This window comes from Gymnoscopelus microlampas (genome assembly GCF_963454915.1).
Source record: "Gymnoscopelus microlampas genome assembly, chromosome: 10".
NCBI lineage: Eukaryota > Metazoa > Chordata > Actinopteri > Myctophiformes > Myctophidae > Gymnoscopelus > Gymnoscopelus microlampas.
The window spans coordinates 3,961,327-3,975,117 of record NC_139947.1 but is presented as its reverse complement, the minus strand read 5'-3'; the positions used below and the strand labels follow the sequence as shown (position 1 = coordinate 3,975,117).

Here is a 13,791-nt window from a genome sequence, read left to right as displayed (position 1 = left end):
TGCTTTTGTTTACCTGGTCTGCTCTTTTTCCCCCTCTATACCTCTTTGCCAAAAATAGCCGATCTACAAGCTCACAACGCCTCGCAGCGCGAGGCGTTGTGAGCTTGCAGATCGGCTATTTTTGAAAAAAATCATACCACACAAAGATTTGGCGGACCCCCTGTAGTAACCCTGAGGACCCCCTAGGGGTCCCGGACCCCCTGTTGAAGACCCCTGGTGTAAAGTAACTAAGCACATTTACTCAAGTACTGTACTTGAGTAAATGTCCTTAGCTCAAAAACGCGTTGTGAGCTTGTAGATCTGCTATTTTTTGAGCGCAACACCCGAGCTCAACCAAACATAAAATGACTTGTCTTTTAGTTCTACTGGATCTCTTCTCCACTAGTCCCTCATTAACATTTTAGTCTAGTTTTTATTTGTTGACGAAATTGTCAATTTACAGATGTGCCATTTCAAAACTTCAAATGTCCTGCCATCGCCAAGACAGTAAATTTTCAGGGGATTCCCAGGGCAATAAGAGGGACAAAGAAGGGCATTTAAAATGCTGAATTATTTTGATGATCACTGCTTTTATGATGATAATTAATTTGAGCAACTGGTCAAGGACCTCTTCAAATCACCTTTCGCCTCATAATGAGTCTGACACCTTCTTCAACACACATTCTTTTGTTCTCATGTATATGGATGTCTGTTGAAGGGAAAAACAGGGGTGTGTAGTGACAACTTCTTTTCAGGGGCAAAACAGTGCATTTTTAAGGGCAAAACAGGGAGGAAAAAAATCATTTTCAGGGCACTTTCAGGGAAAGAACAGTAACGTGTGAAGTTTTGAAGTGGCACATCTGTAGTCTTAGTTTTAGTCATCACAGCTTAGTTTTTTTGTGAAAAAAAAGGAAGTCGACAAAATCAACACTGGTGTGAACGCAGCGTTACTCACAATACATTGTGGTATTGCTTGCTTTTTACATAAATCTGAGTATTTCTTCCCGATGTGATGCGCCATTCCACGTCGCGTTCAGACCACCTCTCTCTCTCTCTCTCTCTCTCTCTCTCTCTCTCTCCCCCGTGACTCAGCTCATCTCCAGTCAGTCACCGTTGTCAGTCACGTCAGAGCTGTTCTCTTCATCTGTCAGTCACAGAGACCTTATCTAAGCCCCGTCAGTCCGCTCCACACCTCGCCCCTCACAGACTCTCTCTCATTGTCTTGACAATCAATCTACCTCCGTCTAAGTACTAGAGTACCAGACACTGCCTCCTCCTATAATTATCTATGCAGACTCTGCACTTATCATCCACTTCTTCTGATGAATTGCACACACAGTGGTAGAAGAAGTAATCAGATACTTTTTCTTACCTACTGTAAGTAATGTTACTGTTACAGTACCACAATATATAATGTATTAAGAAATACTCTGTTGGGAAAGTGAAATACCCGTATTCAAAATGTAGATTGGCTATTTGTGAAAAGCTGAAGTAGGCTATAAAATAGGGCTCGGGTGGTTCATTTATGTTTTGTATTAACTCTTTGACTGACAGAAATAAAACATTGTTTGCTAAGCGACTACCAACGATTTTTCGTTTTCCTTACCTTTTCAACTAGTATTTAGTATAACGAGTATTTATCTCCAGTATGATTGATCTTCTGATCGTTGCTAAACACGGAGGGTTTCTCTGTGCTTCCGGGATTAAAAGAAAAAAAATCATCCCCCTTTCGCTAGTTATAGGCCGTTGAATGTAGCATGTCTCGTCAAAAATGCAGAGGATATCCAGGGAGGCGAGAAAAAGGCGTTTTTCCAAATCGAATAACAAGGGAGTGAACGGTGGAGGAGATCACGTGATCTCCTGGGTCTGTGTGACTGAGAATGGAATGGTCACTCGCGTGTTAGCGAACAGCGCCATCTAGCGTAAAGCCACTGAAAACTCATCATTCTCGTCATTGGCAGTCTGAGCCATGGCAAAATATCACGAGAAATCTCATCATTGGCAGTCAAAGAGTTAATTATCTAAATCTAGTGTAAACTAGTTTTCACATAATTTTAGTGGAGTTTAAAAAATTAGGATCTTTGCCTCTGAAATGTAGTGGCGTAGAAGTCTAAATGATAGAGAAAATGCAAATGCTCACGTAAAAGTACCTCAAAATTGTATTCAGGTACAGTACTTGAATACATGTACTTAGTTACTTTCCACTGAGTCATTCTCTGGTGGCAGCCATTAATCCCTCCTCTATCTCCTGTTACCCTCTGCCTTCCTTCCCGGCAGCAGCATAATATTTCCACCAAACATTTTCTAATGCCATTAGTTTTTTTCCAGACAGCCTATCTTTCTTCCACATTAGCATAATATTCATGTTTTTGTGTGTGCGCTGTGCTTGGCGTGGTTCCCTCTCCTCCAGCTACCTGTGCTGTCTAACACAACGGGGATTATACATAATGTCCAATAAAAAGCAGAAACATCCCAGTGAAGTGGAAAGAATTATATATTCGAGCCTAACGGTCCAAAAAAAAAAAGAAGAGAAAAAATGAATTATAATAGTTGCTGTCGGGAAGAAATCTCGTATCTTCCATATGTCAACTTTTTAGATCAAAGCTGTACTTCAGTGATTCAGTGACTCAAACTCAGGCCCGTGGGCCACTTCCGGCCCACGGTGCAATTTTGACTGCCCCGGGCAATTTGGGCTGGAATTTGTTTAGATCACTTTATTTCCGGGTGTATTCTTCTTCGGGAGTCCCAGGATGCGGAAGAGCGCCCTCTTATCGTAATCACTGAAAACACCAACTGACGTCTACAGAAGTCAATGGCAGTCAAGCGTTGGATTTGAAATGACTTCCATGGGCGTTAACGGCAGTCAATGTGTTCAGTGAAAGTGAAATATAATAATAATATTGGCCTATGCCTGCTCCCGCGGGGGAAATTCGGTTTCTGCTCAACCCAGCTGATGTCTAGTTGCCCACAGAGAGGCGCGGAGCAGTTAACTCATTCAGTGACAATGACGCCTTTGACGTGATTTGGTGTTTTCAGTGTTTTTACACTAGATAGCGCTGTTCGCTGACACATGAGTGACCATTTCATGCTCCGTCACAGATCCAGGAGATCACATGATCCCAAGATTTCCTCCTCCATTCACTTCCTTGTTAAACAAGAAAAAAGCCTGTATCTCGCCTCCCTGGTTTTACTCTGCATTTTTGACGAGTCATGCTATATTCAACGGCCTATAACAAGTGAACAGGGGGGTTGTGATGATTTTTTTTTTCTTCTTCACGGAAGCACGTGAAACCCTCTGTGTTTAGTATTAATAAGAGCGTGTGACTAAATAATAACTACATTGGATCCATTGGAACATTGGTTCTTCTTCTTTTTTTGCCCATAAAGTATCCGTTTTGGTACATACAAGGTTTATACCGCGACAAATTATATTCACAGAGAGAGAGAGAGAGCGCGTCTGAAAGCCTGAGGGGCCTTTATGAGCTCGTTTCCCCCCCCCCCCCTCTCCCCCCACACAGAAAACAGGAAAGGGAATCTGTTTCCCGTGTAAGAGCTCATAACATTATACTAACAACTCCGATAAAAAAAAAAGTAACGTTGGCTTTTATTAGTTTGGGTTTCTGAGAGGAAACACAAAGGAGCAAAACAAACCCAGACAGGCCGGCTGGCACGAGAAGACACGGAACCTCGCTCGCTCGCTCTCTCTCTCGCTCTCGATCGCTTTGCTTTGCTCGCTCGCTCGCGGGGCCAGAACTCCTCGGAGGAGCCGGAGACAGAGACGGAGGAGGAGGAGGAGGAGGAGGGGGGGGGGAGGATTTATTTGATTCCATTTTCTGATGCGTTTATTTCAACCAGATGATGCAGACTTCCTCCCAGAAGGAGGCGGACACCTCGTTTATTACCATTCAGGTTTTTTTTCCCCCCTTTTTTTGTATTAACCCATTAAGACCGGGAACACATCTGTGTGTCATTTTAAGATATTTCTTTGGGCTGTTCCGCGCTATGAGCTTGTAGATCTGCTATTTTTGAAAAATCGTGAAAATGTGTGCAAATCTTTGAATATATATATATATTTTTAAAGCAAACATTTGTAAAATATTTGGTTCCAGGGACCCCCCAGAAGCAAATAATTGAGTTACAAATGTTCGCTTTCAAAAAGTATATATTCAAAGATTTGCACAAATGTTCATGATTTTTTCTAAAAATAGCAGATCTAGAAATTCATGGCGCGCCATGAGCTTGTAGATCTGCTATTTTTGAATAGCCAAAGACATCTTTAAAATAACACAGATGCGTTCCCGGTCTGAATGGATTAATCAGAACCACCGTTGTGTTGCGGTCTTCTGCCAAAGCCAAGCCGCCCCGGTGACCAAAGCCGGGGGGTCGGAGGATGATGTATCGATTTGTCAGTTGGTTGGACAAAGTACTCAAAAGTAGCAGATCCACATGCTCGAAACGCGGCGCAAATACTTAAGTAGTCAAAAGTACAAATTGTAGTGGAGTGAAAGTCATACGTATATCCTATACTGCCTCCCCCTGGTCAGCCGGTGGCGCCTGATGGAGGGGAAAGGAACTGGTTGGAATAACGTGTTCCTTCCACACGCTACGTCCTACCGGGGAAACCCCCCCCCCCCCCTGTCAGGTGATAAGAAGCGGCCTGCTCACTCCTCATGCGTTGAAGGAAGCGCGAGCTCAGTTCGGGGCTCTCCCCAGGCTGGCAGAGGGAGAGTAGCGCCCGGAATTGGAACTGCGTGAAAAAATGGGTTACAAAATCGTGAGATAAAAAAAATAGAAAAACCAAATAATTATCCCCAAAAAATATATACAAATACTCAAGTAAATGAGTACAGTAAATGTACTTTGTACTGGAATGCCAGTGATAAAGCCAAGAGAGGAGTGAGAGGAGACGAAGATGGACAGCGATGAGACGAGATGCTTTATTGTGTGATGAGGACGGAGTCTGATTACAACCCCACACACACACACACACACACACACGCGCACACACGCAGTCAACGCTCTCATCATCATCATCATCTGAGAGCCGGGAAGGGAAATCCCTGAAGCCCGTTGTCTGAGCGTCAGCCAAGCCGTGCATGCAGACATCTCCTCCTCCCTAAAGGCTAATCCATAACTTCATCGCACGCTCGCCACGTCCAACATAAAAAATGATCTATCTATCCCCCCCGACCGCCAGTGTCGAGGGAACGCGGTCCGCTCGCTCGCGTGACAAAACCATAAATCGAGCTCCGCTTCAATCCGAGGAAAACTTTGATGTCCCCCATGTTAATGTTTGTGTGTTTGTGGTAATGATCGTTCTAATGTGTTCGTCTGCATGTTCTCTCGTTTTCCCCTCTCTCTCGCCAGACATTGACGAGTGCCGACTGAACAACGGCGGCTGCGATCACGTGTGTCGCAACACGGTGGGAAGCTTCGAGTGCAGCTGCAAGAAGGGCTACAAGCTGCTGACCAATGAGAGGACCTGTCAAGGTAAGGAGGCGTGTCTAATTAGTGCTTCTTCCTATGCCCATAGAAATACGGTAAAAACTAGAAAAAGTTCTCCTGGGAGCACAGGTCTCCGCCAGGTCAGGTAGGTTATTGTGGCCTCCTGGTGGCGCTATAATAGGCCAATGTGAAAAGGGTGCCATTTCTTCTTAGGCCTTTCACAGCAAGCGGACACTGCATTCATGATTTGAGGCATTTTGTTCCAAAAATGTGTTTTGCTAAATTAGACCTGATGGTGGCGCTATAACAGGCCAATGTGAAAAGGGTGGCATTTCATCCTCGGTCTAGTGGGAATGTGCATGCAAATTGTCACGGAAATCGCACGCTGCGTTCATGATTTGGGGCATTTTGTTCAAAACGGACCTATCCTGCAAACTTTGGAAGCCAATATTAGCCAATTAGGATGGAATATGAAATATCGGACACATCCGTCTTGATCACATGATTATAGAGATACTGTGTACCGATTTGCATGATTTTTGGACCGAATCTGAAGGAGTAATAGCAAAAAAATAGTTTTACAAAAGTCTCCTGGTGGCGCTATAACAGGCCAATCTGAAAATTGGGCAGAGGCTTGGCTTTGGCATCCAGGGAGTGTGTGTGTGCACAGTTTCGCAGCGACCGGGCCAACGGTGCCGGAGATTAGCTGTACACACACACACACTCACACACGGACGGACGGACACACACACACATAGTCTCGGTCATGCCAGGCGGAGACAATTACCTCTGGGGAATGTTTAGGAGATGTATTCAATGTCCACGGCTAAAATAAATCTGGTGACGCAACTTTCAAGATACAAAGAGACAGACTACCAACTGATGAAAACATGTCTTGCTTTACTCCTGTGAGTTGTAAATAGACCTGCGTAGTGAACAGATGTCCTCTTAGTAAGAAGGCATTACTATAATCACGGATACAACAGTGTAGTATTGTCATGCTGTAATTGCTATTACAGCCCCCTCCTTTTTTCCCCGCGCTACACCATAATCGCTTTGCCGAAAATAGCTGATGGGCTGTGACCTTGTAGATCGGCTATTTTCGCCGAGCCAGAACAGTGACGCTGGATCTAAGGTGGTTCACGGTTCTCCTCCTCCGCAGCAGCGAGCCGAGACGATCTGTTCCTTGTTTTTGACCGGTAGTCGGCAGGCAACAGAATTCAAAAGCTTTATTAGAACGACATAATGTTTGTGCCAGTGATTTGATTTCAGTGACATGGCTCTCATCTCTCTGGACGAGACTCAAGCTCCCGCTAGAATGGATGAGAGAGTTGTTAACCCATTTTAAACGGGAACTATTCAAAAAATAGCAGATATACAGTACAAGCTCATAGCGTGGCACCGAGTGCCGCGCTATGAGCTTGTATATCTGCTATTTTTTGAAAAATCGTGGAAATTTGTGCAAATCTTTTTTTTTTAAGCGAACATTTGTAACTCAAATCTTTGCTTCTGGGGTGGGGGGGTCCTTGGGTGGTCCTTGACACGAAAAAGTTTGAGCACCACCGATATAGCAACGTTATGTTTTTTTCAGAAACCTGTTAGGATTTAGAAGACATTAGAAGATGCGTTCCCGGATTGAATGGGTTAAGAGGGAGTTGATAAGAGAATTGCTAATATTGACTATTGATTTCGCTGATTCTCAATAACTTTGGAATCGATTACCATTCCGATGTCTTAACTCTTTAACTGCCAGAGTATATACCCACTATACCCCCTTCCCAGCCAGAGATTTTGGCGTTTTTACTACCTTTTCACACCTAGTCACAGAATATTTATCTCCAGTATAATTGATCCCCTGATGGTTGCTAATCAGTTAGTGTTTTCAGGTGTGGTTTCACAAATGTCAACGAGGTCATCGCGACCTCGTTGACATGTGTTGTCTGATGTTTGAAAATAGCATGAAAATAGCAAAAAATCACATGAAAAATGTGTTTTTTTTCTCTGTTTATTTTTTAACATTGAAGTGAATGGAGCAGCAACTAATAAAACAAAAACTAAAAATATATTTTATTTATATATTACAATTTTTAATTTTTAATAAAAATAAAAAAAAAACTAGTTTTTGGCAGGCTGAGCCATGTAGAGAAAAACGAGAAATGGCAGGCAAAGAGTTCCGCCACAGGTAGCCGCCGCAGAACAGATCTAGAGTTTTGCCACGTCTAAAAACACAGGTGTGGGGAATTAACCGGCCGATCTCTCTAAACGTCCCCGAGGTCTTGGATAACTCAAGCCTCTCTCGCTCCACAAACATCTGGTGAGAGAAGACAGGCCGGCTGGAGGAATGAATGAATGAATGAATGGATGGAGAACCAGATGACGTGCCTCTGAGATTGTCTGGCAGTGGTGGAAAGTAACATTACTCAAGTACTCTACTTAACACATTGAGTGCCAAAAACGGTCCGGACCGTTTTTGAGAAGCTATATGCGTTATGTGCCATAAACGGTCCGGAGCGTTTTTGGCTTCAGTGGGTGAGTAATAGGCATGGCAGTCATATTGGAAAGAAATTGGGCCTCTTCCTTCCTTCACAGGTCATATCATTTATACTAATTAAGGCTCTGTTCCATTTAGTGTAGTAAAGTGATTCTCAAACCTTTTAATTTCAAGGACCCCCATGTACAGATGGTACCATCGGTACTATTTGTACATTCTCAGAGTTACACACCCATAAGGGGCCATTTGGAACCCCCTCAAGGGACCATGAGGCTCCCAGGACCACACTTTGAGACACCTTGGTGTAGCAGAGTGTTTCCAGTGAGCCAACATGCACAATATCAGCACCCTGACTCTGTTTGACCAGAATGGAACAGAGCCTTCATTTAATTAGCATCATTTCATTTGTACTGTAGCACCTGTGAAGGAAGTAAGGAGGAGGCCCAATTTCTTTCAAATATGGCTGCTGTGCATTGAGCCTATTGATAGAAAAAAAGTCATTTTGTAGGTGAACCATCCCTTTAAACCCATAAAATGTGGGAGCGTGGACGTGGGAATATAGACCACAGCTTCCAGGCCTCTGAGCCGCGCCGTCGTCACCTCGGCCACACAACGTGGCGGCAGCTCTCTCTGTCTCTCTCTCTCTCTCTCTCTCTCTCTCTCTCTCTCTCTCTCTCTCTCTCTCTCTGTTGCTTTGACACGCTGTAGCTTGTGTTGTAGTCTTTGACACACTGTAGCTTGTTTTGTTGTCTTTGACACAATGTAGCTTGTCTTGTAGTCTTTGACACACTGTAGCTTGTTTTGTAGTCTTTGACACACTGTAGCTTGTTTTGTTGTCTTTGACACACTGTAGCTTGTTTTGTTGTCTTTGACACACTGTAGCTTGTTTGTAGTCTTTGACACACTATAGCTTGTTTTGTTGTCTTTGACACACTGTAGCTTGTCTTGTAGTCGTTGACACACTGTAGCTTGTTTTGTTGTCTTTGACACACTGTAGCTTGTTTTGTTGTCTTTGACACACTGCTTGTTTGTAGTCTTTGACACACTATAGCTTGTTTTGTTGTCTTTGACACACTGTAGCTTGTCTTGTAGTCTTTGACACACTGTAGCTTGTTTTGTTTTCTTTGACACACTGTAGTTTGTTTTGTTGTCTTTGACACACTGTAGCTTGTCTTGTAGTCGTTGACACACTGTAGCTTGTTTTGTTTTCTTTGACACACTGTAGTTTGTTTTGTTGTCTTTGACACACTGTAGCTTGTTTTGTAGTCTTTGACACACTGTAGCTTGTCTTGTAGTCGTTGACACACTGTAGCTTGTTTTGTAGTCTTTGACACACTGTAGCTTGTTTTGTTGTCTTTGACACACTGTAGCTTGTTTTGTTGTCTTTGACACACTGTAGCTTGTTTTGTTGTCTTTGACACACTGCTTGTTTGTAGTCTTTGACACACTATAGCTTGTTTTGTTGTCTTTGACACACTGTAGCTTGTTTTGTAGCGTTGCTTAATGCTTTGACACACAGCTTGTTTTGTAGTGCCTTGTTTTGTCTTCAGTTGAAGGGGTTTTGGAGAACAACAGCGTGGTGTTGAGTGAGCCATTGTCAGAGCTCAACGCGCTCTGGTGCGCATCGCCTCACCGCTTACCCATAACCCCCCATTGCACTGCACTGACTCACCTGCAGCGGTGGCAGTTTACTTAACCCTTTAAGACCAGGAAAGCATCTGTCACTTTAATATTTCCTTGGCTATTCAAAAATAGCAGATCTACAAGCTCATAGCGTGGCACTCCTGTGTCCCTACGCAGAACATCTGGAAATGTGAGTGGTCTGGTTCCTCTTGATGGGCATGGCAGTCTCGACAGAAGAATATAGCAACATACTGCTAGGATTTAGAAAACATTTTTAGATATGTATTTGGCCACGGACCCCCATATCAAAATATTTTGTTCCAGGAACCCCCCGGAAGCAAAGATTTGAAAGCAAAACATGTTCTCTTTAAAAAATATATAATATTCAAAGACATTTGCACAAATGTTCACGATTTTTCTAAAATAGCAGATCCACAAGCTCATAGCGCAGCACTCGGTGCCACGCTATGAGCTTGTATATCTGCTATTTTTGAATAGACAAAGAAATCTTAAAATGACACAGAAGCTTTCCCGGTCTTAAAGGGTTAAGTAAAAGTAGCAATACCACAAAGTAGAAATACTCTGTTACAGGTTAAAGGCCAGTGTTCAACGTTTGACCTGAGTGAAGGTATTGGTATATATGGAAATGATATGTGCAGTGCCAAATTAAAGGTACTCAGATTCTTCAACATTTAAAAAAAAAAAGAAATATTTTCGAAAATAGCATATCTAAAGGATCACGATGTTGTGCATGTTGTGAGGTTGTAGATATTTTTAAAGTATAAAATATAAGGCTTAAGTGATTATTTCTCTCACACAACTATCCTTCTCCGTTCTCTGCACTGGCTCCCCGTAGCGGCTCTCATTCAGTTTAAAACCCTGGTGCTAGCCTATAGGGCAGTGAAAGGAACAGCTCCTTCTTACCTCCGGGTTTTGGTCAATGCCCACACCCCTGCCCGACCACTCCGGTCTGCCACCTCGGGGCGACTGATTCCCTCGCCACTCAACGGTCCTTCTGGTCGATCGACACGGTCACGACTTTTTTCTGTTCTGGCCCCACAGTGGTGGAATGAACTTCCCACTGATGTCAGGACAGCAGAGTCACTGCCCATCTTTCGCCGCAGGCTGAAAACCCACCTCTTCAGGAAACACTACCCTTCCTCTTTGCCTGGCCTACTTGTTGTTAACTAGTTGTAGGAACTATTGTTGTATTGCTGTATTGGATCGTGCTTAGTCGATACACTTTTGTATTAGCTCGTGCTCATTTGATTTGGCTATTTTATCTCATGTGTTTAAGAAAGTAGGTAGCTGATATATTGCACTTTTACCTTAGCGCTAGGTATACTCTTGGTTGCTTGTTTTTACAGGAAATGCACTTAAGACTTCTGATGATTAGTAGTTTCGTTACCTACCTATGTTGAATGCACTTATTGTAAGTCGCTTTGGATAACAGCGTCTGCTAAATGACTGTAATGTAATGTAATGTAATTATTGTATGTTTTGTAACAATAATCTAAATCTATAAAGTAATTCAAGTAACAAAGTAATAATTGTGGTGGAGTAAAAGAATAGCGTATTGAAAAATGGAAATACTCAAGTAACGTAAACTCAAAAGTACCTCAAAATTGTACTTAATCACAGCACTTGAGTACATGTACCTGTCTGCTCCCGTCTCTCTCTCTCTCTCTCTCTCTCTCTCTCTCTCTCTCTCTCTCTCTCTCTCTCTCTCTCTCTCTCTCTCTCTCTCTCTCCCTCTCTCACAGACACACATTCACATCATACCTCGCCCGCCCCGTGCGCTCCTCCACTCAAATGACAGACGGGCCAAATGGGAGCAACACGCCCCGACAATAAAAGTCCAAATTCCTCTCAATTAATCCAGTTTCTGGTGGAGTTTTCCCTCCTGTCTGTCTACAGTAGGCGTGTCTCTATCACTGACATAATTACTTTAATCACAGCCATTATGACTGCAGCACTTCTTTCGAAACGGAGTTGCAAGAGCAGCGTACACAACAGACCATTGTTTAAAGGCGCAGTTAGAGAGAATACGTGTTAAATATAGATCTATAATGTCGTCACCTTGCTAAACTAATGGCCTAAGTCATTTTTTGAGGAAAATTATATTTTTGCCTAAGTCAGCTCCTCATGACACTGGCCACCTCTGGTAAAATCGCCCATCTCCTAATTGAAAAGGATCATGCTGTTCACGCCCCTTTTAGTATAGGCCTAATGGCCTAACTCCCTAGTGTGACTTAGGACAAAATAGGCCTTTTTTTTTTTCGCGCCGCGTTTCGAGCTTATAGATCGGCTACCTTTGATGCTTTATTTGTTGTATTTTTTTTCCATTAATATTTGTATTAGAAGTTAGGTCTGTATGACTGCATATATCAAGCTTATTTAGGTGTACATGGTTTTGTGACTTAGGCCAAATTATTTACTGATTTAGGCTATTTTTTTATTTTTCTCTTGGCCTAAGTCAGATTTCATTTTATTTAAACCTATTTAAATCTCTTATGTTACATAACCGACAGACAGTGTTATTTCTATTTAAATAGTCATAATTTGTTGTAAACATTTTGGGTGAATTTGGGTGAAAATCAGTTTTTTTTTATTTTCCCTGAAAAACTTTAAAAAATGACATAGGCCATTACTTTAGCAAGGCGACGATGTGATAGTAATCATCGCCCCTCTTAACAGAGCTGTAGAAGCCACCACGAGGACCCGGATGTAAACAAAGGGTGCGCGTGCGATGGCCGAGGGTCCCGTCTAACGACTGGAACAATAATATTGCTAACGCGATCCGCCATTGCAGAGTGATCGCGTGTCGAAAATGGCTTATTAATAATAATAATAATAATATCTGGAATTTATATAGCGCTTTTCTGAGTACTCAAAGTCGCTGTACAAAGTTAAACCAAGTAGAACACAATCAAAACCAAACAACTTTAATAAGAAAATACAGAGAATAAAAAGTTAAAAAGGCTACAGAAGGCCAGGGAATACAACAAAAGTTGAGACTAGGGTGGTAGGAGATCAGCTAGGTGGGGAAAGCAGTTCTGAAGAGGTGGGTTTTGAGGGAGGTTTTGAACACGGCAAGGGTGGGGGCGGTTTTGATTTTCATTCCTAAGTTGCGAAGATTCTTGTGTTTGGCACTCGATGTGTTAACAGGTCCAATTTGGCTCCACTTTCCGCACTCTCACAGTTATGGAGGTTCGTTGAAATGAAAACGTTGGTTTGAGAGCCATTGATTGCCCTATAGGGGGTCCCGGACCCCCTGTTGAAGACCCCAATGGTCTCAGAATGCTTGTTCGTGTGTCGTCATCCACAGTCTTTGTCGGGTGGAAACCTCATATGTCCAAAACTGTTACTTTTCAGGATTCAAAACCACCAAAAGTAGCAGGTCTATAAGCTTGAAACGCGTCGCTTCGCGCCGCGTTTCAAGCTTATAGAACAGCTACCTTTGGTGCTTTATTTTTTTGTATTTGTTTCCATTAATATTTCTATTAGAAGTTAGGTCTGCATGACTGCATGTATATCAAGCTTATTTAGGCGTACATGAAGTGACAACTTTCCATGTTCAACACAGGATCGTTTGTCTTACCTACTTCCTTAACCCATTAAGACCTTTTTAACTCAAATCTTTGCTTCTGGGGGTCCCTGGAACAACATATTTTGAGATGGGGGTCGGCGGCCAAATACATGTAATTTTGGGGGTCCTTGACATGAAAAAGATTGAGCACCACTGATATAGAAACATACGTTTTTCAGAACACTGTTGGGATTTATAGGAGACAGAATTGGCTTTAGGTATTAATGGGTTAAACTGTTTTGCTTTTTTTTTAAACATACTACTCATAAAAAAACAGACATCAGAAAGAAGTAAAGTTCAAATAACATCGAGAAGAACACGGCACACGATCTCGCTTTTCGAGAACAAAGACTATGAAAGCAAAGACCGAATAGAACGAGAGAAACAGAAAAGGAAGTAGAGAAGGAGAGGTAGAAAGAAAGGAGAAGAGAGAGAGGGGGAGGGGGAGGGGGGGGGGTGACGCTGTATTGTATGATCACGAAAAGTCAAAACATGGAGATAGGAGGTTTTTCTGCCCCTGACAGCGATGATATACTCGTTTATAACCAGTGTGTGTGGAATTTGCAACCTCAGCATTTTCATCTCCATCATCATCAGATTGCTTTAGGCGTCACCGAATGCCTCAACCCACGCCAACATGTAAACTACTGTCTGTGTGGGGACG

At 42.7% G+C, this 13,791-nt stretch overlaps 1 protein-coding gene across 4 annotated transcripts in view; it reads left to right on the top strand.

Moving 5' to 3' along the window:
* The window catches only part of scube3 (signal peptide, CUB domain, EGF-like 3), a 259,149-nt gene that overhangs the window by 195,889 nt on the left and 49,469 nt on the right, over positions 1-13,791 (top strand). For 3 of the 4 annotated variants that reach the window (XM_084069064.1, XM_084069063.1, XM_084069066.1), the window contains one exon: positions 5,347-5,469. The exons of the other annotated variant lie outside the window; for it this stretch is intronic. In XM_084069064.1, coding sequence (XP_083925190.1) covers positions 5,347-5,469 — 123 coding nt within the window. The remainder of the gene's footprint in view (positions 1-5,346; positions 5,470-13,791) is intronic. 4 annotated transcript variants of the gene reach the window in all.